A 25,977-nucleotide genomic window follows, 5' to 3' on the forward strand; every position below is an offset into this window, starting at 1 on the left:
ACTGTTAACCCCTGTCAACTGTGAAAAGTGCATGTTTGTAGAAGGACAATAAACCCAGGCCCCATCCCTATGACTGGGCAGCATTTCCTCTTAGACTGAAGAATTTTTGTACATATCTGTCAAATACAAATATGTAGGTTTAGGAAGGGAGGGTTTGTACCGCAGTTCTAAAAAGGATTCTTGGAGTCATAGCTTAATATAGAAGCCCCCTGCTTGTGTGGTGGCAGTTCTGTGAGGCTGGAGTTTGAGCAGCTGGTTTTGCACTACGATGCTATGTCAGTTAAATAGATCTTTCTGACTTTCTGAAAAAAAAACCTGAAGAAAACCCAGCACTACAGCGTTTTATTGCACATAAAATAACTGCCCTGTAAACTTTTCATTGTAGTGGACAGGTATGGCTGGATTCGATCTCAAAGGTCTCTTCCAACCAAACGATTCTATGACTCTATGATTCTATAACTTTGTCCTTTAAGCTTAATGTTCAGCATAGTCCTTTCCTGTACATGCGTTCCGTGGTACTGCAGTATTCAGTGTTGGATGCCATTTCTCCTTAAAACCATAGGGTCTAATGAGCTGAAATCTGAAACCCATGTGTTAAAGTTTTACAGCGCATAAGCCTCTCGCCTCCCAGCACTTAGGCTTGAATCATATCAACAGGGGCCTGTTTTATGAAATTAATCAGCTTTAACCAATAATTTTTAAGAAATCTATTTTTCTTTTTTTTTCCCTGATTTGCTGTGATGATTTTTTTCATAGTAAGAAATTAAACATATGGCTTGTTCAGCAGCTCTCATAATAGATCAATAATCTGTTGGCTTAACTCTTTTTTTCCTGCGGAGATGTGGGAAGATCAATGTCTGCAGTGCCCTGGGTCACGATCAATACTTTTAATAAAACTCCTTTTTTTTTCTTTTTATTTCTCCCTTTTTTTTTTTTTTTACCTTTGTGCTCTTTTGATTTTATTAATGAGTTTTGCCTTTAGTTTCAGAGCATTAATGGTTTTCAGATAATGTCACACTGCCCAAGGTCAAGGCCAGTTTGAACTTACAACTCTACTTATCAGTGATTAAATCTATTGGATGGGCTCAGATGTGTTAGAAGACATGAGAGTTTGGAGCGCTGCTTTCTAAAGGCTAAAGTGAAATCAGAATCTCAACGTTTTGGGAGGATGACACGTTGCTTTTTTTCTTTAAACAAATAATGATTACCTTATTTCTGGAGCTCATCTTGGTGTTAACATCACCAGTAACTGTTGTGGTCTTGCCTGCTCTTTAGTTAGAGATACTAAGTGTTTCATATCGAGTTTTATGATGGTGTATTGCTCATTTTGCAAAACCAGTTTGAAATAAGATAAAGTATCTTTTGTTCGTTGCTGGAATTCCAGATGGGGGGACAGCAACATATCACAGTGTCTGTTATCAGCTGGAGAGTTTGCTGAGAACAGGATGTTATTGTCTCTGGGGCACAACCCAGTGTCTTCTGCAATCAATGGGAAGATCTCATTACCTTCATTGGCTATTGATTATGGCCATGGAGAACTTAAAACGTTCATGAATATTAATCGTTTGTACTGATCCATGTGTCTTTGTGTGTGTTGTACCTTGTCTGCAATCTCCAGCTCTGTTTTTGTGCTCTACCTAGAGGTTATATGGAAGTGAACTTTATGTATGCTGAAGGATTTGATAATACATTTCACCTTAAGGTATCTCCTTTGTTGTTTGTTACAAACAAGTGCATAAAGAACAAGGCCTTTTGACCACTGGTGCCTCAGCAGAACATCTGCTGTAAAAGATCTTCTTTTTTCCATTATTTTGGCAGATTTAGCCTTTTTTTGTGAGGCAGCAGTTGACTTCATAACAGATCGTGGCAGAGGAGTCTGAGCAGCAGAGTCTCTGCTAAAGGTGCCCTACAGACTCTGATGGCCTATCATCTTTAATTTAGAGGTTTTATTGCCCATCTTGTGATTACAGCTGAATGAACATGGTAGAAAAGTTTAAATTGTAGCTATCCATGCCATGCTTTGGCCAGAAATGGGGGAACTTAAGTTTTCAAGCCTCTAATCTTCACCTGTTCAGAGTGACTATAGAATAATGGCATGGAGTGGAAGGAGAATACAATGTGAGTATGAACAGTGACCCCGGACAACAATTAATGGCAGGGATTGACCCTTTCATTTGCAGTTTCTCTGCTGTAGCATCCAGGTGCAGTAGGAGTTGTGGGAAAGAGGTGGCTGGATGGAAGGCAAATCCTTAGCTCCAGGAGAGTCAGAGCAGAAATCGTGACTAGCGGGAAAAGCAGAAAAAGAGGAGGGTGGAATGGGTCCTTTTCACCTGATTTGGGTAATTTAGGATTCATTTTGTGTGTGATAATAGAACATCTAGAGTTTACACTGCGGGGGAGAGGAGAGAGCTCTCCAAAGTGGTTAAATATCTCTAAGTGGAATTGCGAGATCTTATGATCAGTTTGACTCGGGTGATTTTCAGCGTAAGTTTTACAGATGAAGCAAAGTGGAAATGGTTTAAGTACATCTGAAAAGCAGGCTATGCACAGTAGTCACATCCCAGTGGGGTGGCCTTGGCCCACCTGAGTGGGACATGGAATATGAAGGGGTAGTTTGGATATAAACCTCTGGATACCACAGAATTAATATTTATGTCATGGGTCCCATTTGAATGGAAGCAGGCTCCGGCTTACTTTCACCATAACTGTTTTCTTTATTAGGAATAGTAAAGTCAGCAAAGTAAGCCGCCCTGACTTGAAGTATATACAGCCAGCAGAATGAGTGAATACAGCAAACATGAGCTGATTTTATCCTGTTAGGCTTTGGCTGTACCTACAGAACAATATAATACTACTGTTTGTTTAAAAAGAGCACACAGAGTCATCAGAACCCAGACTGGCATCGAGGGATGCTGCTTACGCTGATGTTTGCTATGGGCTGCTACCTTGTGCCCCCCTGCCCTCCCACTCCATCTCGATTCCCCTGCTGCCCCGGTTCTGCAGGCGGGACTGAGTCAGAGAGGAGTCTGGAGAACCAAATATTTATGTCCCTCATAATCTGACGTTGTGATGTTGTACTGTGAGCATGAAAGGATGCCAGCCGTGACTTGTGGCTAACAGCAATCGATCACAAATGGAACGTCAGAACTCTGCTCCAAGTGTTGGCTCTGTGGATTTGATAATATCATACAGTTCCAAACAGAATATCTAAGTGCAGTAAACTGCCTGCTCTCCCTTCCCTCTCCACCTGCCCAACTGCGGAACGCTGTTTCCACAGAATATTGTCCTTGCTGACAACCAAATAAGAATCTTTAGGAGCAGTTGGCCACCAAATGATGGCAAATTTAAAGGTTATGCAAATCGTGCCAGTACAGCCCAGCTTGTTTCAGACCCCTTCTCTCTATTATCATATCAATTGAGTCAGCTCATAGTAGACAAAGCAAGGTTATGGGAACCACCTAGAGCATCATGCACCATTAAACATCAATGCAGCATACATGAACATCTGCAACAACGATCTGATTAACAGAGGGTAGAGCGGAAGGCAATAAACAGCTTTCTTAGCCACTTAATTGTAAAAAAATTTAATAACCTAATACCAGCATTATTTATCAACAGTAAGTTGGTAAAAAATTATGCAGTTGTGGTGGATTAGATTGCACTACCTATTGCACACTGTAAATTACTATGAAAATATGAAAATCCATTTGTGAGCAGTTAAACACTAGTTAGAGTGTTAAAAATGCAATTTCCTTGAAATCTCTTGTGCATCGTGGGACATAAGTGTCTGCTTTTTCCACTGACATCTTTATATTTGGCTAAAACCAATTATAAAAACCCTAAAGATGTTTTGTGGTTTTTTTATTTCTTGCTTAACCAGACAGCTCAAACATTTCAAAACTCAAGGGGCAGTTGTTGTGAAGATAAAATACGGAAACCCGAAAGTGGTCTTCATATGTGCAACCAAAACAGGTATTTGGAGGAACAAAGCAGAGCACGTTAGCTGTTCATATGGGGTGGGAAGGTGCGTTGGCTTCTGGGCCAGTCAGTGCGCTGAGCTGGAAGATGGGAGCACGGGAAGCTGTGAGTTCAAATGGCTTAGGGAAATAAATGCAGAGATTGAAATACATTAGAGATGGATGATAAAGGAAAACGAAGTTTGGTTCTTCAAGGCCAAGCCAAACTGCTAGGGATAGAATCATAGAATCATTAAGGTTGGATAAGACCTTTAATATCTTCAAGTCGAACTGTCAGCCCAGTATAGGAAGGGGTTGGAGCACACCCTTTGCTGGAATCAGAGGAACCAGTAGGGAGTGACAGTGCCCTCCTCCCCTGGGTGCACTGGTGGATCCTGGGTTTGATTAACAAGGAACTCATAACAGGTTGGAGCTCTGGGATGAAAGACCCGCTCTTCTGATTTCAGCCTGAATGTGCAAAAGGTACAGCATTTAAGAATAAAATCAGAGAAAGGAAATAAGAGACTGGACAATAGAGGCTCAAAGTTCGAATTGGAGAAGTGCATTCAGCAGCACAACCTGCCCCAAATGTCAGTCTGTTCCTTCCTGGCGCCCTCTGCTTCCGCCTCTGCTGCCGCCCAGTAGCAGCTACCAGATCAGATTTGTAGTTATATGGAAAAAGAGTGAAGCCTTCAAAGTTTTTGTTGGCATAAAACCCCAAATTGTGCTGGTATCATTGGCTACAATCAGCCGCTAGGTCACCAGCCAACACCTCTGGTGTTTCTGCCAGCAGCAGGAACCGACGGGCAGCAGAGGCGAACCAGGGAAAGAAGGGGAATGGAAAGAAAGTCAGATGCAAAGAGGATTAAAAGCTTGGTACGAGTATGAATTTGGCAATTTGAGTGTCATAGAAGTTAATTTTGTTTCCTTCAGAAGGGGAAAGGTTTTATTCAGAAATGTTAAATTGAAGGTCTTAATTTTCTTTGTTCTGGATTTATTTTCTTTAGGAAAAGATGGCACAAAAAAGCAGGCAACAGGTCTAAATAGCCATTAAGTGTATGTTTTTTACTGCAGTGGGTTTAAAAGGAACAAGTTACAAGCATTTTCCACATTTTTAAGTTACGTTTCAAGTGATCTCACTCTGTAGGCTGACCAGAATTTTTTCTTATATATCTGATTTTTAATATGTTTTATTGCTTTTAAAACGAACATCAGTGTAGTTTAAGGGTTTATGTGCTGAAATAGCTTAAAACTGACTGATTAGTAGTAATGCTACAGAAATAATACTTTAAAGACAACTAACAGAGAGTAACAGGCGATGGTGGGAGTTTGATGAGGTTCTGTGGATACAGAGGCTGGAAATGTTTAATTTCTCTCTAGGTCAGTTATTTTGGGTTTGTCCAGCAGCCTGTGTTTATAGATTGGGATTTACTTTAAGGGCAGGAGTGCACGCGTTGTGAAACCCGTGTGAGTGCCTGTGCGCTGCTGCCCTGCTTTGAAGCCTTGGGACGAATGCACCAGTCGAGCTTTTGCTGGGAGCTGTTATAAGAACTGTACCCAAACGGATTTACCCACCGTGTAGTCAATATTGTATAAATTCAAGGTTGCATAATTAACACAAAAGTGTATGTGAAATCATGTAAAAGGTGACAGATTGACCACCCTCTTTCCAGCAATGCTTGGTAATATTTAAACTGGTGAAGTGATGCTATGGAGTTCAATGTTTGGGCTATTTAATTATCTAAGAAATGATCTGCCAATAATGCAGTGGAAAAATAAACTCTGTCATTTTGGTCCAAATTCTCCTTCCAGACTGGTGCAACACTTAAAGGGTTCTATTAAAACCAGTGCAGTTGCTCTGGTTTGAACTAGTGTTTTAAGAGCAGAATATTTTCCCACTGAGATTAGAACGAATTTCAGCCTCCACTGCAGTGACATCTGCAAAGAGATTGAAACCGGGAAACGCCTGAGAAAATTCATTTAGCAAGCATGTTTCATTCTTCATAAGTAAATAAAGAGTCTGGGGAGATCTTAATTAAAGGCAACACAGAATTCACAAATGCAGCAGGAGAAGAAAAAGATAATTGTAAAAGTTAGAGAGCTGAGTTAGAAGGGTGAAACGTTAGATTTTCTACATGTGATTTGAATATCTAAAGGCAATGCTGTAGATTTCTGGGGTGTCTCTGCCTCAGCGATACCCAACCGGTACCAATTAATTATTTTTCTAAAAGGAGAAATATATGTATGTACACACATTAACTTATTTTTAGTGATGTTTCTAGGGAAGGTTGTCTCTTTCATTCCGATGGACTGATTTTATTTATGAAACTAAATATAAATTCTCCCAGAAGAAAAAACTCCCTCAGAGCTGCTCCGGAGTGACCTAATGCTCACTCCTTCTCTTTTCAGCCTTACTGATGCTCAAGTGAAATAGAAGTGCCCTGGGCCCATTTCTGCCTCTGCTGACGACCCGTGCTTCTCAGATTATCACGTAGCATAAACAGAGCTGTCACGTAACTTGGCAGTTGTTTAAATGATGGGATTTCTGTGCTCCCCTTGCTGAAGCTGAGGTCTGACTGAGGAAGCTGCTGAGTTCTGACAGGTGTTTGTGCCCCACCAGGGCAATATGCTTAGTGTATAGAAAATGGGAGGTATAACGCAGGTTTATCCTGCTCAAAATCTAATTAGAATGTGTTTTTCTCCATTTTCTAGCCAATGCCCCAGTAAGATTTTGGGTAGGAATTGGTTTGACTTGACTGTTAGTTGGTATTTGTCAGAAAACTCTCCCACAGGACAGTGTTTTGATGTTTCAGCAAGGCAGTGGCTTAAGATCTATCTGTGGAATACCATGATATGTTGGAGTACAAACATACATGGGTGCCTGCAAGCGCGTGAGTCAGGGCAAACAGTGAGTGCAGTGCTCGATCTGCTAGAAGAGGCTTTGTTTTGGCACAGTCCCTGCTAGCCAAGTTAAAGATGGTTAGAGAGCATGTCTGAGCTAGAACATCTATGTCAGTGTAACTTGGACATACATATGTGATGTGTTCTTTACATTAGACATCCCAGCTGTCAGCGTTTGTGTGTGCTTTCAATTCCTGAGCTACCAATTTACGGACAGAAGTAGATTTGATTGTGTTTCCCATTCCCATATACAGCTCAAAAAATAATAGCTGGTTTTTTACATGTGAGGATCGAATGTGATGTACACTGAAAAAACAACGCCTGCAGGGTTTACCGTGCGTATTTCTATTTGTTACTGTTCAAGGCCAGACCTGGGTTTGTGTCACCTATATCATCACTGTTGAGGCTCGCTGCAGTAGAGCGTGTTCTCCATAGATACTCAGGTCATGCCATATATGAGTTCCATTTACTGTAACCCTTCTCTGATGGCTTCAGAACTGATTTTGATGCGAGCTCTTCACAGCAATTCCAAGACAGTTGTTGTGTTGAATCACTGAAGCATCTGCCAAAGTTTTGAGCTTGTTTTGATTTTGATGCCTATGACTTTCACACCGTTTGCTTTCCGGAGACCTCAGCCCCTTGCCTGGTCTGGCCGGCGATCACAGGAGCACAATTTAGCTCTGAACACGACCGTATGTCCTCAGCAGCCGTGCAAGACAGAGGAGCATGTGTTCTGGCACTTCGGTGGGTGCAGTTTCAGCTTCCGCTGCTAGTTGGTGCCTAGCGGGCAGACGGCAATACTCATGTGTGCTCAGAAAGGCTTTTTCAACAGAGTTCAGGGCCACTCTGAACCTTAAACATTGTGACACATGCCAGAAAAATTCATCCCTTGTTCTTTAGGGCAGCTTTTTCATATATGTGTGTGTGTATATATATTAAAAAATGTTAAATTAGCACCAAACTGAAGCAGAAGTAGTATTTTTGTTGGCCTCTTGGGTCCCCATGTTTATACACAGAGTGATTTGTTTGCTTGTGCAAACAAAGGATTGTTTAATATTGAGATATAAAGTGGAGCTTCAGCTTATGGCACTGGCAGTGATGATACAGAAAATGCTGATGCTGAAGTGGCTCCCACACCTCTTATGAAGCAAACAAACCACATTTGGGGCTGTAAAAGCTGTTCCTGACGCACGAGTTGATGTTGGTACCTCTTTTGCAATTGTGGTAACTGGATGCAGAGTCCTGAGTTGGGTCTCACACTGGCATAAATCAAGAGTTATTTAAAAGAAGTCGTGTTGAATTAAGAGGCACATGGACAGAATTGGGGGTGGGTTCAGAGGGTACAAAGTGGGTACAAAGAGTGTTTAATTTTACATCACTGCTATCAGCTAATGTGTATGAGCTTCTTTGGAGGAGCCTTCTTTCCTCTATGAACTGTAATCCTATGAATCACACTTAGTTAGATGCTACGAATCTAACTGAATAAAGCCACTCCTGACTAGGTAATGGGACAGTGTGTGTGTCTGAGGAGGGCTGGGAATGGAGGATAGATCTCACTGAACGTCTTTACCTCCTAGGAGAGAGGGCAAAGGGATTTGCACACCTCATTTCCGCTACAGGTATCTATGGGACCATGAGTGTAGCCACAGAAGAGTCAGAGTCTTCGGGATCATGTTCTGTCTCTGTTTCTACTGAAAAGTACCTCCCTGCCTCTGAGGGATGGTCTTTGCATCCTGGCCAGCACAGTTAAAAGGATTTATTTTTACTTAGCGGGATGCAAGGAGAATTTGAGCCTAATTGCATTATTTGGGTCTTTCAGAATGGAAATAAATTAATATTTGTATTAATTAATTGTATCACACCACAGACATATAAATGTGTTATAAATGACACCTACTCTGTAACTTCTTTTGGGTGACATTCTTTTTTTAGCAGTTAAGGCTTAACAGCTTCTGTATTAGTAGTTACAAAGTTTTCTTGACTATCTAGTCAATTCATTAGAACAGAGCATCATTTGTTGTGTGTTATTAAAATGTTGTATTAGGAAGATCCCAGAGCACGTGGCTGGCTTGCATCTCGCTCGTTCCGATGCTTAACATCACAAATCAATCCTTTATTTTCCTGACAAGCCCTGCACGGCCGCAGAACCAGGCCAAGTGACACACAGAGCTGGATGGAGGAGAGAAGCCACTGGCATGCGAATCAAGGCAAACTGAGCATGCACACAGAGAGTGCCGGGGGCTGCCGTGCTCATCCAGTGCAGCTCTGAATGTCCCAGCCTGCAAATGCGGGATCGCAGTAGGTTTGCTTGGGAATGACAGGCTGAATCTGCACTGCCAGGTTTGAAATGCAGCATCCCAGGAAGTCACAGGGATTTCTAACAGGGTTGCAGCACACGGGGCTCTGCCCTGCGCTGCCCTTTGGGCAGGGCTGTGCTGGTACTGTGGGAAAGTTGCGCTATCTGTTCCATTTACGTTATCAAGTGGCGTCTCTGTGTGCAGTACAGCAACAGCAGCCTTCGTACTTATCAAAACCAGGAGAAAGTGCTATTATACTCATTATTTTTTTAAAATGTATAAATGTACTGAAGACTTAGAGCCTGTAGGCTTCTGGTTTTGCCTTCTGGAGAGGGATGAGAGCTCAGAACCATCCTGACTGCTGTGGGTTCATTCCAAACACTTTCCTCATTGCTGCTCATCTTAGAGCTGCCCAGAGACGTTTATGGGGTTTGAGCTCCGGTTTCAATGTTCCGTTACATTCTTCCTGTCTGTCTTTTTTTTTTTTTTTTTTTTTTTTTGTCTCCTTTCTTTTTATCTGACTTTGGCCCCTGATCTAAAGAAAATTGGGGAGGATGGAGATGGGGAGGAGATGGACAGAATCTGATTCCACAGTTGTTGCGTTTTTACAAGTTGAAGCTCACAAAAGGAACTCGAACATATCTCCATCTTGTAAGCATCTGCACTGCCCCTGCCAGCCCACAGATCAAACGCTTGTGGAGAAAACAGCTCGATGGTCTGGGTGTATTTTAGGACTGACTTCTTCCTCTTATTTTATTTTAGTATAAAATAAAGGACACTCCAACACGTTGCTCATAAGAGTTCTGTTACAGGTAATTAAATGTAAGTTTACACATTTAATCTACTTTTAAGAGCAAGAGAGACTGGTAAATGACCCAGTTAAGGAAAGTACTCAGCCTAATTGGATGTAATGATTGCTTGCTGGTGTTTATTACTGTACCAAGAGTAGACGTGTAGTCTGAGATTCTAATTTGGTCTGAAGACAGACCTGTAGTATTTGCAGCTATCACCAGAGTTCGATTGTTTCAGGTAACAGCATGAAACAGCCCTGTGTTCATTTTGGAGCTTAAGTGTATCTGAATGGCGGGAACACTGTTTTTCAATTAATAGTGCTCTCCAATTATCATCTCTCCAGCCTGCTTTATCTACACCAATATCTTAAGCTAGACGTGCTGGCGCATGGTTTTTGCCTCAGGAAAACAGAGATGGATTTCACATCTTTATGTACATATTGCGACAACTTAACAATAACTACATTGAACAATTAGCTGGTTCATTCTGATTCCTCTGTGAGCATTGTCTTCAGCCTACGGAATCACCCTATCAGTGTTTGAGTTTGATTGTTTCTGTATCATTCTAAAACAGCTGAGCTCCTTGTTAATGTAAAATCATTGAGAGAACTGAGTCCTAACAGTTTAAATTACATTAATGCTTATAACTAAAATTTACCTAATTGTAGACACCCTGCTGCAATTTGCACTCTCAATTCTGGGCTCCCAGGAAGTGATGTCTGAGCAGAATGTGTTGTATCACAACGTGTTTACCAGTGGAGATAGTTATTGTCTAAAAATAGAGCACTGGCTTCCTTGCCCAGAGGAGCAGCGCTTGGACTTCACAGCACTTACGTAATTATTCTTTATTTCATAAGCTCTCAGAATGGTAAATACGATCAGAAGTGACTTTGAAAAGCAAGGCCACCGGTGACCAGCACACTGAACCCAAGGTGTCTCTGTGCGCTGGGATGGGTTTGGGAGCTCTGTAACATAATGGGTCCCACATGAAGTTGAAGTTAAACCGACATTAGAGTCACAAAAGCTAGCATCCTCAGAATGGAGACTTCTGCTTCATCTCAGTTCACCCTGTTGTGCCTACTTGTTACAAAACAGATCAGGAAGAGATGGTAGCTATTTGTATGCTGTTCAACGGACATAACAAGGTAAATTAATGGCAGCTTTGATTCTGACTTCATTTATTGTGAAGGAGAGAAAAAACCACACACCTCAGTGTTATTTAGTTGTCACTTCCAATATGTATTATTGTGAGCTAGAGTTGAGTAGACTCTGCTGTGCTAGCAGAAGTTCTTCTAAGGATAAAGATGGATACTCTGCCTGTTGGATGTGCAGGTGCCAGTATCTTTACCATGTAGAGTGTGCTCCAAAGCCATGCTGGCTGCTGCTGAAACTTCAGTCCTTCCAAGTAAGGGGTTATTGTTCCTCTTGAGAATACATAAAGTTACAGAGACAGTGTGTGTGGCCCAGGCAGAGATGGAAAACTGTGATCAGGAAAAGGAATTGTTCTCATACGAGCTGGATTCCTTGATGTGTTTGGGGTTTTAGACTGATTGTGTTCCTTGCAAGTACACCCACTGCAGAAAGAATAGAGCTCATAGTGTGGTACTTACCTGCAAGTACTAGAGGGAGCTGAGGGAAGGAGTCAGGACAGAGGAAGGAAAGCAAGGGGAACCATGATGGAGAGACCTTGCATTTGTATTAGTTTGCTAGACCAGAGCCTTACCTGATGGCAGACCTCATTCACAGCATTTGAGGGACGAAGTCTGTGCACCATTTCCTCTCTGTGCCCAAACCTGTACATTTGTATGCAGCCCCAGGGTCTGTGTGTGTTTAACACAGAGCGTCTGTGAGCACCCACACACGCTTGGGGAGGAGGCAGGTTAGGTTATTACAGGGTGTCTTCAACAGAGCTATCGCCTTGTTCATTGTTTTAGTGTTATCCTACAGCAAATCGTATATAACTTCTCATGAAATGGATGAGTACGCTCTGCTCGTCTGGCAGAGTTTGATGCAAGACCTCTCTTTCTCAATTTCCAATTCAAATGAATCCTGTTAAAATTCCTAAAAAACATTGCTCTTGGAGACTGTCTTAGGAGCACAACACAACATCGAAGCACGGTGCTAAATAGCTTTCTTAGCAGGATAGAGAGTCGGAAGTGCTGAGAACTGATGGAAACCTGTTCTTTAATTGGAATATTCATCTCCTGTTTTCCATTACCCTTTTCCCTTTGCCTCTCTTGGATGGCTGTTGGTGCTGCTCCCCTCCCTCCCCTCCTGGCGGGCCAGCCAACAGTTCCCTCTGGAGGCAGCATCATTATATCTGCCTGGTTCACTTGGTAGCAGATGGTGAGGAGCAGTAGAGCTAATACACTGCATTTCACAGGAACCAGGATCCTTCTGGTACCTCTGCAGCACACAGACTCGCCTGCTTTGAGGCTGTGAATTCTTTTATGTGCCTCCCAAACTGGGTTTCCTTGTTTGCTCCTCTCTGCGTCAGTGTAGGAGTGATATTTATGATCTGTTCTGCTGCTGGACAATGCAGAACTGACTCCTCTCCAGCTTTCAGCTGGTGGAGGATCTATTTCCCATTTGATTTCTATTTTTATCAAAAATAAAAAGAAAACAGCACTGATGGTTTTCATTTTCACTGGTTGACAGGCTTTTCTTCCCCCTCCTCTTTTTAATTCCTGCTGTCTGCCAAAGGACAATCTGTTTGCTCGGAGACAGTTTAATGCATGCTGACTACCAGAGGCAGAACTTCCATTGGCTCTGTTACAGAGGTAATTTACACTTTAACAAGGTATTGTGACAAGGTGGTAATTATATTTTTATCACGTCATTATGACATTACCACCTGGAAAACCATAGCTGATTAATTAGTGGCATATATTAAATTTATAACCCTAGAACTCTAAAGTTATCATACCTAAGTGGTGTAATTAGGGTGAGCTGTGGCGTGGCAGTGAGCTGGAGGTGACAATGCCTAGTATCCACTTCTTACAATAGGTTTAACGAGTGCCAGCAGAGGGCAGGGAGCTGCAAAGCTGCAGAGAAGGGAATATTGTTTAAAAAAGGAATAGTAAGGAAGAGGGTGAAGGTGAAGTCGTTGAAATCTTGAAACCAAATCTAGTCAGATGGCAAGCTGCAAGGCTCCTTACATATGTGTGTGTTTTAAGAAGATGTAATTTGAGAGCACTTGGATTTACACTAGTTCCTGCTTTTTAGTTCACAGCTTGATTTTAGTTCATGTGCATTTGGGTTTTTACAATGCAGCAATTTCTGTTGAGTGTTTGGAAGCCTGGAGGCTCCATCCCCTCTCTGCAACTGATGGGAAGCACTGGTGTTGGCAAGATACGTTTCTTCTTCATCTTGTCCATGTGCCTGAGTGTTTTGAATTGATCCTCCTGATGTACTTTTTTTCTCTTTTGCTTAATATTAGAAGATAAAGAAAAGAAATTAAGGTGCAGGTAATTCATGAAAATGTCCATAACAAATAACTTGATCGAATGTTTTCCCGTATCCCCATGCAGTCAATACAGAATTCTAAGCCAAATCCGGTTTTATCCAAATTCTCATGTTAAAGGTCAGCACTCCAGTTTTGAATTGTTTGGATTTTCACTGTTTGTTGTGCTTTTAAAAGTCATATTGGCAAGTAACTCAACATTGTATTCTCCCCTTCCATTACAGAAAATGAAGTGACAACTTTCCCCGTGTTGGTGAGTGATCAGAGTGAAATTGTGGATACCAATGGAGCTGGAGATGCGTTTGTTGGAGGTATTTCTTACCTTTTTTCTCTATTTGGAGCTTGTCCTATTATTCTCTCTGTATAAAATCTGCCATTTTTCATTCAGCTGTACTTCAGAGCGAGTGTTATTCTTTTAGAGCTTTTCTCTGCATCCTGAAGATATTTGATTTAATTAAGCTCTGATTTTCAAAGGGAAAGGGTGCTCTATTACTTTAAAAATAATATGCCATCATGCTGTACTCTGGTCGTTTTCCTGAGATTAATTGTATCTGTCAGACTATTGCATAAACAAGCTGCATCAAGTACTATATCGTGTACAGAAATCCCTCCTGGCTTCAGTGTTAACACATTGTTGTTCTTTAAAACAGGTTGTAGTGAATATTAAACAGTATGTTAATAAGCGAGCATGATGTCTTCTGATCATGTCAATTTGAGTGGAACATCTGCTTCCAATACAATTATTTGGACATCAGAAAAGAACACAAAGGGTTAATTTGTTAAAACAAACCCAGAAAATATCTGGCATTGCTTAATATCCATTTGCAAACTTACTATTTGTTTTGGCACAGGCCCTAAGGAAAAAGAGGATGTTATGTCTATGCTTGCTTTAAAAAATTATTCCATATAAGCCAAAGCCCAATCTAATCCAAAAGTTCTGTCATTCCCTGTACCCTTCATCCACGTCACTCTGTGATGTGCTGTTGCATCCTGAAGGCTCCGATATCCAGCACGCAGTAGCTGTGAGGAGCTCCATTAGTTGCTAATTTACTGGAAACATTACCAAAGAGGCTTTATAAATAGAATTGCAGGGCTCAGGCTCGTGGCTCTGGAGGGGATGACGAGCAGTGTGTTCACAAATTACAGCATCAGAGCTGTGTCCTGCTTCAGGAGAGTGTCTGATATAGGCTTGATCTTAAGCATGTGAGTAAATCCACCTTCGCTTAATACATTGCTTAAACCAGTGATAGATGTTCAGTATATGCTCCAATCTGGCTATAAATGGCGGGTGTTGTTACTCACTGCTTTGTGCTTTCATGGATCAGAAAGGGAAACAAGTTAGGTCACCTTATTCATATGCCTTCTAGCGCACGCTTGTCACTGTCGTTCCACAATCCACAAACAGGGCTGAATTTTAGCCTGCAACAGTGCCTATAGCATAAATAAGATCTTCTTCAGGTGCTTTTCCTTGTGTACATGTGCTCTGTGTGTCCACAGTGCCTGTGTGTTGCTGTTCTTGTTGGGAAAAACAGACAAAAGACCTCACCTGGTTTGTTTTCAGATCCTGAAAATGAAATAACACCAGGAAAGGCTCAGGTGGGCAGTGCAGCAGATACAGACTGAGCTCTGCCTCCGCTGGAAGCTCATGTGTCTGCCATGCTTATCTCAGGTTGTATTCATTCTCAGTGCTTCATTTTAGGCATTTTGAAATCAGGACTTTTTTTAAAAAAAAAAAAAATCCTACTTTTGTTCTTTCCTAGTTTAGCTGCAGGAAGGCAACTGAGTAATCAGGCTGTAAGGACTGCCTGCTCTTTTTAACCCTTCCTCTTTAAATTGCATCCTGTTACCTGGTGCTGACATAGCTGCTGTTTGTCTCTAAAAGGCTAAAACATTGACTTCAGTCATTATTCAGAGCATCCTAATGAACAGGCTGATGTAAACCACATCAGGCTCTATTTCACCAGCAGTGTAATGAGTTTGGGCACATCCCATCAGACTGGTCTCTGATCTGTTGTAAGAATCCTTTCTCCAAGGGGAAAAATTATATGGAAAACACAAAACCCTGGTGGGAAGAAAAGAAAACAGGTCTCCCAAAACATTGGCTCCCTTTATTGTTGAGATAATGTGTCTGGCTAGAGCAAGGGTCAGTGCATTTGAGGGAATCTTAGAACAGCCCAGTGTCACTTTTTACGGGCATACGTGGTTCCCCTCAGTTCCCCCCCAAACAGCACTGAGGTGTCAGACGCTTTTCCATAGTGCGCAAGGGTGGTGAGATCAAGGGACGTTGTATGGTTCTCCCTTGACACAAGTTAAGGAATGGATCGCGACTGGTGTTCCCTCCGTAAGGGAAGCTGGCTCAGCAGTTGCCAGTCTGTCCGAAACCCCACTGCAGTTGGACACTCACCTGAGGAGCAGCGTGTGAACCCAGGTTCTCGCTGTACCGCATTTCTCCCTGCTGTGAATCACAAAGCAACCTGAGCTTTAGAGTATACATAATTCTTCCATTAGCTTCTGAGAGATCTCAGTTCTCCTCTGACACTCCATAAATAATAAACTGGTCGTTTATTCTCCTCAGAGAACAGATTTTCCTGAGTTTAGTCCAGATGGGAGATTTGAGAGCCATCAGTCTAGATACGCAGCTGATTCTGGTCTTATTTACTGTAGTCTCCTTCTTCACAGAGTCATTTTGCTTCCCTTCCCACGTGCAGGAAATGGGATACTGGGTTAGGTAGGCTTTGATTTGGTCTGTGTTTCATTTGGGGGAAGCATCTGTATTTTATCTGTCTCTCTCTTCTCACGTGTTTTCAAAGTGTGTATCTGCAACAGGAAAGGTCCTTTTGTCTCCTTACTAGACAGCCCTGCAGGGTGATGTTGGTGATGTTCCTCAACACACGTATCTTCTGTTGGTTTCAGAACTGAGCTAGTCACAGTGTTACTGTCCAGGCAGGGTTTTTATAATGGGAAGGTTCTATTCTCTGCAGTGTTCTCCTAGCCTCTTCCTTCAGTTTGAGGTTTCTATCAAGTCATTACTGCCTAGGCAAAAGTGCATGTAATAGTTTGATTTTAGTCTCCTTATAGTAAAATGTTTCAAAATTCATCCCTTAGCTCAAAACTAAGTGTTTTTAACACTGTGCTCAGTGTTATAATGTTAACACATTACAACACGTTAAATTTAACTGTGCTCAGTGTTATAATGTACTCTTCTGGAAATATAGTTCCGCTCCGCAAACAGTGGAGAACAAGGGTCTCGTGGCTAAGCTTCTCATAGTTCTCTGGAACCGGTGTATGAACATGACTCAATAGCAGTTTTGTTGGAGTAATGTCTTGGCTGAGAGGGGAATGTGGGATATAAGGAGGGCTCACCCCGTCAAGCCGGATTTATTTTACATCAGATGGTCAGGTTTGTTAAACTCTGTCATATTTTGAAAGGTCTTTGATGGAGGCACTCTCTACCAGGGGTGTAGCTCACAGATTGGAAGGAAATTCCTTCTCAGTAGTTACGCCAGCTTGGCAAACCCCTCCTCACGTGTTTCTCCATGTGGAAGTGGGAAATAAGAAATCAGTTGGGGTTTTGCTAGAATCTCTCTACTTAAGGTCTTGAAATCTTAAAGTCATGAAAAAGCTTAAAGACAAAGTTTCTGGGCACTTGCAGTTCTGAGTTGATTCATGACTTCAGCTTCTCTGAATGTGAAGCCGCTGGCCTCCAAGGAGAGCAAGCTTGCTCTGACAGCTGGCAACAAGAAATAAACTGCATTCTTCAGTCAAAATGTGTTTTTATTGAGTTGGCATCAGGAATATCTCTGGATTTCTTGCCTCTTGCTGCAGGCATCATCTGCCACTCCGGGTGCTGAATGCATGAATGAGAAACTGGGGTTTAAAATCCCTGCAGGTGTCTTTATGCTAAAAACTCTTCTCCAAACAATACTAACAGAGTTCTGCCCTTATTGCTTGCCAGCAGCGCTGCTGCCTTTCAGAAGTTTAAGCAGTAATTATTTACAGTGTAGTATCTCATCACCTCTTGGGGATTCCAGAGGTACCGCCAATTTGGGGTTGTAAATCCCTGGAATACCCATAAATTGAAGTTGTGATTTCACCTCTGGGTTCTGATGACATTGACAAATCACTTGAGCTTGGCAGACACAGCTTATGTCATGAGAGTCCTCGTAATGGCATTACAGCCTTCGTTTGTAGAGTTTGGGGAACGTCCTATTACTTCTTAAATTAACACTTACTTGTTTCTGGTCAGCCTCAGTTTGAACCTTTGCAATAATGATAATCAAGGCATATTAAATGGCAATGAACAGACTGAAATATGGACAGTTTTACAATCTTATGCTTTTCTTTATGCTGTCCTGCTGTCTTGAGCCGGCGTAGGTCTGCCTTCTGTTTGGACTCCCCTTTGGCATCACCACCATAACTAATGAAAGCAGTAAGCACCTCTCCTGATAGTTACTGCTGTTGCTCCCTGCAAAATTTCTCCCCTGGAATCTGTCTGCTCAGTGGAACTGGGTAGAGTTCATAAGAAATTAATAGAAGAAGTTGTACAATCAATGTTTCTTCAGGTTCTGTCAATTCAAATATATTGACTTGCGATGTAGTCACCTACTGCATGAAAAGTATGAGAGCATGAACTGTAACCACAGGTCATCTGAAAGTCGTGTGAAGAAGCAGTGGCAGAACAATCACAGCAAATGTGTGTGACTTATTCCCATGTTATAAAGATGTTATATCATTCTCAGCGAAAGGGAATCCCGGGATGGAAGGGGCTCTCCGTTAGTTATCATACGGTGCGAAGTGCATGTTGATAGCGATTTGCCTCCATCGATATCAAAGCCAAGGTCAGTGGCTCAAACCACCGATCAGTTTAAAGCTCCCATTGTGGCTTTCCTCCTGCCGAGGAATCTCATAAAGATGCAATCTAGTGTTTGGAAGCTGCATTCGGAATGTTTTTAGTGTAGATGCTCACAGAATGAGCTGTTCTCTCTTTCTTTTGTTAAACCTAGCGTGAATCTTATGAGATGACCAGCTGCTGTCTCGGGTATGGGAGAACCACTCCGACAAAAGACAGGGACAACAGCAATGGAGGGATTGTCATCTTTTATACGTGTCCTTGCCTGAGTGTGCCTCATGGCATCCTTATCTTTAGACACCACAGGCCTTAGTGGAGATAATTCCCTCCCCTTGTTTCTGCTTCTGTCGCCAAACTGGCTCAATAAAGCCATTCTCTCATCCTTAATATAGAGGTTAACTCGAAATGTTATTTTCGCATCTTAATCTAAATACCTCTACAAATTAGATAAAGGCCTTGGAGTCCTCAGAGTTTGCCTAAAGGTCATCACGTTGTTCAAGTTTTAGCATGCTTAGGTAAGGTAAACACAAATGATTTTCTATAGCATGACAGACAGCTTTGGTTGCAGGGCTAAGTAATATTGGGCATGCTTCTACATTATTGGAATGATAAAATATTATCCTGAATGTGAACCACTCTTTGAACATATTACACATACACATAGATACATATTTATAAAAACGCAGCACAAGAAATAGAAATAAAGGTTGGCAGAGAACCCACAGTGCATAGAATAACTGCTCCCCGTTAGTCCTCTGCTGTTAAAGTTTGATTCATAAACCCTGTTTTACTAAAGGTCTGGTTCTGTTTCTGAACATACCAGTATAACTTGGGAACTTTAAAGCCAGTAGATTTAAACAAGTGTAGTATTGATAAAAATGGAAACAGAATTGAGTCCAGTATAGTTGTTCTCATGCTGCTGTTGTGCAGAATCTATCACTTATGGAAAGAATCCTTAAAATAAAGAATCCTCTAGATAGAATTTAAAATGTTTGGAGTTGACTCTGCTTTAAATCAGGGCTGGAGCAAGTGACCTCCAGAGGTGCCTTCCAGCCTCACTTGTGCTATGGTCCCGTGAGTTCTTATCCCATAGGAATTAGGTTCCAGGTGCCTTTTCCTGCTTTTCTGACAACGCACCTCAGTCTCTTCAGAGGGCAGCATTGGTGGATAAAGAGTAGAAGCTGATTGAATTAAAAAATTGAGCTTATACAATTCCAACTTCCCCCAGTAAATCTGACGTAGGGCAAAGATGGTCTATATCCATGGCTTTGTCTGATAGGTCCCATCTGTGTTTGGTGGAAGCAGTTGTGTGGAGGGATATGCATATGTGAGAGATGAAACAAGTTCCTGTGGGTCATTGCTGTGTGGTTGTACCAGGAGTGCTGAACACACTAAAAAGGTTCTGAGGGTGCCTTCAGCAGGGGCAGCTGATCTGAAGGGTTTGTCAGTACCAAATTATGAGTGAGCTTGTGACTGTATCAAAAAGGAAGTTTCCTAATGGATTTGTAGGGCTCTAAGGTTCTGGAAGAATCTGTTTTCACTAAAAACGCTGCAGAGAAATGCAATATTCCTCTTAATAGCTGTATTTTCAGCTGTGCTGTAGGAGCTGCCCTTCCTCCAATACCGGCCACTCCTAAACCATTCCGGATTTGTTGAAAGAGGAGCTGAAGGAACTGGGAACAGTTCTCTACCGAGCAGCAGGAGCATGATGTCAGAATCTGCCTAATCCACTTAGAGCAGTCTTTAATTTCTGTAGAGTATTTATCCATGTTACAGATACCTTAGGAAGTTGGCATCGTTTTTAATCACATTTGATAGAGAGGAATGCTGTGGATGAAACATCACTGCTGTGAAGTGCTGCCTTCTGATAGCACTGGGGCTCGGCGATGTGATCTCATTTGCCAGCTGGGAGCGAGGGGCACATTTTTGGTGCTATCAATCAAATATGGATGTGGTGTAACTTGTTATGGCTGATTTTTGCTATGGAATTTATCTTCCCGAGCAAAAAGACAAGGGGATTCTGCTTTGGATTGTTCTGCCTTTGCTTTGAAGTGAAGATAACTGCTCTAACAGAAATCAGCGCGCACTCAGTCCTCATTTAGACAACATGGGTGGCTAATTGCCTCTGAGCAATCCTGTTGTTACTGAGATCATGGCTGAGGAGAGACGAGGCTTTGAAATAAAAATATCTCCTAAATGCCATCAGCGTTTGACTGACAGTCTGCATTGCCCATCTTTACTGCTCCTGTTTCACATGCAAGCTTAACCGCTGAGAGGCAGAGGGGGCATTGAGCTGTGCTCGCTGGGGTAACTCATCAGCACTGGGCCTTCCCGCCCTGGTGCTCCGATGGCATTTCTGACTCTGGTAACCATCACCTCTGAACCCCAGATAGCAGGTGACCACCTTATCTCTGTGACTGACCTTCTCCACACTAGAACATTCCCAGACATATCCATCCCCAGTGGATTTCCCTCCATATCAGCCAAAGGCACACTGTTATTTGCTATTGGCACAACTTAGAAATTGGCCACAGTTTGAGTTGCGGCTACATAAACAAAACCATTAACATAGATAGCACTCAGGACAAATGTGGTATCTTCCTGTTCGCTTTTCAATTCCCTCATTTTTACCAGTTTCCATTCATAATAATTTCCTTGGGAATAATACCCTCCTGTGCTGGCATTGTGCTTCAAACTGATAGCAAGTGCTGTCCAAGTCTAATTTAGCCGTGATCCAATCTGGTTTAATTGTTTTGTTTTAATTGCTACCATGTTCTTGGTTTCTAACTGTTCTTACGTATGTATTCTTAGCAACGTGCAGTAACCTAAACATGGTAATTCACCTTTTCACCTGTGCAATGTAGAGGCAATCCTCTACATTGAAAGAAAGAAAGATACAGAGCAGAATTCACGTGAGGCCAAACAGAGGTGTGAGTGCTGTCATTTTTAAATATCATGTCAAAGTGAGAGATCCCTTGAAAAGGATCAGTGTCTGGAATTAAAAACCCTCAGAAATTTCTAATTAGCCTGAAGCAGGACCTGATCATTTGGCTGCTGGGGCTCTGTTCTGTCAGCGCCACTGTCAGTGTTAAGGAGCCTCAGTATGCAGCAAGAGGATTAATAGTTTGCAAAATTGGCTTTTAAAAGGCGTAATTTACCTCCCAGTAAATGCAGTGACATTCTGGACAGGCTTCGTGAGAAATAAACGTCGAATAGGTTGTGTACGTTTTAAAAAACAAACCTACTGTGTTAAAAATAGGTTTTCAAACCCAATTATAAAGTTCCAGTTTTTGCTGTGATGGCCATGGGACAATTACAAATTGACTCAACGCCTCAAAGCAAATCATCACCATTTAGAATACTTTGTCACGCCTGCTATCCCCAGCCTCATAACATTTCATTCTCTGTTAATGTGTCATGTGTTAGAAAATAACGTAATGATAAAGAAAATGTGCGTGTGGAAGGTTAGGAATTACTTTAATGAGTTATTATTACCTTGCTTGTAGAATGTTGGTAATATTTGTATGTTATTTTAATGTATTCTGAGCAGAGGCAGAGGCACTAGTCAGATTGGATCATCAAGAACATTCCCCTGGGAATCGGGGCAGGATCTAGTCCCTTAAGAAATGATGTGTCAGATGAGGCTGATGCTGTATTCGCAGGAGATACAACAGCGCACAATGGAATGTAAAAGTACATTGAGTTGTATTCTATATTTCACATCTAATAGGACTGGCTGTGGTACAATAGAGATTGCCATAAACGTACTTTTCAGGCTGTGGGGTTAGCAGGATCCTTGCTCGCTTTGCAGCCATCTCTGTTAAATTATCACAGAATCATGGAATGGGTTGGGTTGGAAGGGACCTTAATGTCCATCCAGTTCCACACCGCTGCCATAAGCAGGGACACCTCCCACTAGATCAGGTTTCTCCAAGCCCCATCCAACCTGTCCTTGAACACCTCCAGGCATGGGGCAGCCATGACTTCTCTGGGCAGCCTGGGCCAGGGCCTCCTCACCCTCACAGGAAAGGATTTCTTCCTAAAATCTCATCTCAGTCTATGCCTCCCATAATTTAGTCACTTCCCCTCACTGAAGTGGGTTTCTACTTGAAGTGGGAAGATGGCAAGGTTGCAGTAAAGAGTAGATAATGGAAAAAACATGGTCCCAGCTGGAAGCAGTAGCAGTAGCAGTGCTTGCAGGTCAGTTTGACGCTCATCTACTTTACTTAAAGGGACATTACTGTTATGAGTGATCAGTAAATGATCAGTATCGATCCAGGACTGTAACAGAGATTTAAAGAGGCAAAAGATATGAAATCCCAGTCTAGAATAGGAGCCTGTATAACCACAGACCAAGGAATGCGTACACCCATCCGAGTTATCCTCACAGAAATTCAGTGCATTCAAACTGTGTCCATAAATATAAATATAAAGAAAACAAGAGGGGCAGGGACAGCAATACCAATGCTTACTGCTTTGCCTGGTTTAGAATTCATGCTGGGGATTAGAAAAGAAGAGGTTTGTGTCAGAGGGATGTCCATGGGCAGTGAAATGCATTCAGCACGTGACCATTTTATAAATAAAGTAAAAGTAGGCTTCCGAGCCATTTTATCCATGATCTCATGGTTCTGTCATTCTCTGGAAGCAGAAATATTGACATTTACCAGGCTGTTTGTTCCAGCCTTCTGATCTCCTGCAGTTTATTTTTATAACAACCTTATCGATGAGCCTCTTACTCAGCTCTCTAGGTTTAACTGAGTTGAGTCGATTTGTTACTACAGCTTCAAGTAGCTGTTACAGAACAAGCGAGACATCCTAATAAAGCTGTAACCGTGTTTACTCAAACATGGTATTGATTTTACTTGGAGAGGGAGAAGCGAGTGCTTAGCATGGTGTCAGGGAGGATGAATTTCACTGCAGTTTTTCATTGTCATCTGTCATGGTTGTGAAACACTAAGTGAAGCCACAAGAGGATAATTAGAATTGCCAGAAATTTAGCCCCTAAAATCAGTTAACCACTTGGGATTTTTGTAGTTTAATTAGTTTTTATTAAAACTTTCCTCTAGTGGTATAGTCAGGAAGGGTTTGCTCGTGTTCTTTTCAGCGAGAGTGAGATTGCAAGGTTGCCACTTGTTAGGTACACATCTTAAATGGCTCTTTTTCTGAAGGGGGTTTTCTCTCACTTGTAATTAGGCTGGCACTACAGGTCTGCGGAAGCACAGAGCCGTTTCATTTTCAAAGAGAGGGAAAGATGCTGTTTGTACACCTAGACATTTGTGGTTAATAACTTAAATGTGCACGTGTGGAATAGTTCTTGGATAGTATTTTGAGAGAGCAAGTGGTAAGGTGTGTGCAGGCTGAAAGAAGTGCAGTGTATTTGAAGATGCTTACATTTAATTTGTCTTACATACTGCAAATCTAACGTGTCAGACCACAGTGCCAAAATACATGAGAATGGAAGCCAAATCCCACCCTTTATCAAAGACGTTTGCGTTTGGAGTAGCCAGCATCGGTTTGATAGCGATGGGCAGGGCCTCTGGCTCGCCTCAGTTCTTGGCTGTGATACTCGCCATCTGCCTCGGGATTGAGCAGGAGAAGCCTCGGCGCGTCAGGCGCGTCGATCAGTGGCTGTACCGCAGAGCCGTCGTATGCCAGCGGCTTTTACACACTCCAGGCTGGCTGGCTGGCGCTTGGCACCAGTGTTGCAAACCACCTGATCACAACTGACCGGTCTCGCGCTGCCCCAACATTAACCCCCTCTGGCAGCGCTAAAGGCATCCAGAAAAGCCTCAGCCTTATCAGCTCGGAGGCTGTCGATCGCTAGGGTAATGCTTCTTGAGAACTGCACCCTCCCACGCGGCTGGCCTGGAAAGCTGGGATCGCATAAAAATAGACGAGCGTTCAAGCGACTGTGAGAAACGCTGCGTGTGAGCGAGAGCGTGAAGAGGTGCTGCCAACTGTCCCCCTTGGTGGAATAGCACCATTTAAAAAGGCAGTCACAAATTAAGCTGTAGGAACTCTAAATACATGAAGAGAGGAGGCAGCTCAGCTGCTGCTGAGCCTTCCTGTGGCCGGGATGGTTTTGTTGGTACATGGTTTGGCTGACATGGATTATATTAGGAACTTAAGGGTTCAGCTGGGAGAGGAGTCTTGTCTGGGAGCATCACACAGCACAAATATTTGAGGGGCTCTGACTCAGGGTCAGCTTGTAATTGTTTATAATGAATGCATTTGATAATTGCTTTCCCCCTGCTTTTCTCTATTTCATTTAAAAAAACATGTGAATTTTGCCTTGGGCATCTTATAAAGGTTGGAAGTGTGAGAGAGACTGCAGAAAGACAAGTTGTGGGAGAGCTGGGTGTCGGAGGCTATAAACAGATTTCCAGCCAGCATTAGTAATTAACAGTCATTAAAATTAATTGTCAAGTGTACAATTTTAAGTGAAACAGTTGGCTTCACTATGAGCTGGTTTTAAGTGTTGTTAAACCATTACTGAGACAGACCAGAACTGTTTTAAACTCTCCACTCTTGGACTCCTCCGTTCCTGTCCAGCGGCACTTGCACGAGGTGCTCATTCGGAATTACCATGGATAATCCAGAGACAAAACTTTCAGAGAGATCACTGATTTCTGTGACATTGCCTCTACGTCTCCTTTTGCCAGCCACAAGAAAATGAACATTGTTCTCCTTAAATGGTTTTTAAGGGCTACTCAGCTCTAAGAAGTAGCAGAGTAAAGACAACACCTTTTGTGGCAGTGAGGGACAGCCTTGCTGTGTCTTTTCAGACCTGCATTGCCATTCCCCAAAAGATCTGAGTGAGGCCCTCGGTTTGAGTCTGGGTTTTGAGGCTCAAGCACCACTTCTGGCACTTGGCTCACAGAACTTTTCCTTTGGTAGTAGGCACAGAAAGAAAGAAAGCAACTTGGCTCTTCTGTGCCCCATTCTGTGTGCAGACCTAACGAAGATCAACACTGTCTGGGAGCACGTGGAGTAAGGATGCTGGAGATAATAAAGATTAACTCACAGTTATGTCAGGTGCACTTTTCAGAGCAAAGTGGTCTTAGACACTCTTTTCTCTGCTGAGCAGAAAAGAAATCGTTATGGGCAATGTTGCCTGAAGGTGTTTTGGTAAAATCTGTGAAGTGAGGTTGTCTTGCATAGCCCAAATACACTGCTGCTTCCTGCCCTCCATTCCAGTGACAGCCAGGAGCTCATTCAGGCTGTGGCAGCAGGTAAAGAGTTGCTGAACTACTTTAGTGTGTGCTGGGCTGATCTGGTTCTGTGAGCTCAGTCCTGCCCTTTCTGCCTGTGGAGCTGTCGGAGCAGTGTGAAGTCAGTCTGAGGCCATGTTCACTTACCTTTTTGCATTTCCGGTCACAGCACCTTAAAGAAATTACAGCCTTCAACCGCTTAGCATCTTCCCTCCGCTGCCCTGCACATGGGAAGAGCCGTTGGAGTGCTCACTAACCCACCTGCGCTTCAGTCAGCTTGGTTAGCAAAGATGTGCTCTAGTCTACAGCTTAAACCAACCTGGCTCATTTTGACAGAGTAGGAGGTTATACCAGCAGTAAAGAAGGACAGTGAAAAAACAGGTGGGGCAGTAACTTCTTCAGCTGGAACTCGAGGTGAGCCCATGCCTTGGGAAATGGCTCATAGGGTTTGCATGGCAGCACCTCACATACCAGAGGTGGCAAGCTCTTTGTTAAGTTGTGACCATGTT

At 42.5% G+C, this 25,977-nt stretch overlaps 1 protein-coding gene across 2 annotated transcripts in view; it reads left to right on the forward strand.

Annotated features, from left to right (window-relative positions):
* The window catches only part of ADK (adenosine kinase), a 239,114-nt gene that overhangs the window by 208,996 nt on the left and 4,141 nt on the right, over positions 1-25,977 (forward strand). For both annotated transcript variants that reach the window (XM_054071726.1, XM_054071725.1), the window contains exon 10: positions 13,633-13,719. In XM_054071726.1, the coding sequence (XP_053927701.1) occupies positions 13,633-13,719 (87 nt within the window). The remainder of the gene's footprint in view (positions 1-13,632; positions 13,720-25,977) is intronic.

This window comes from Cuculus canorus, chromosome 7 (assembly GCF_017976375.1).
Source record: "Cuculus canorus isolate bCucCan1 chromosome 7, bCucCan1.pri, whole genome shotgun sequence".
Taxonomy (NCBI): Eukaryota; Metazoa; Chordata; class Aves; order Cuculiformes; family Cuculidae; genus Cuculus; species Cuculus canorus.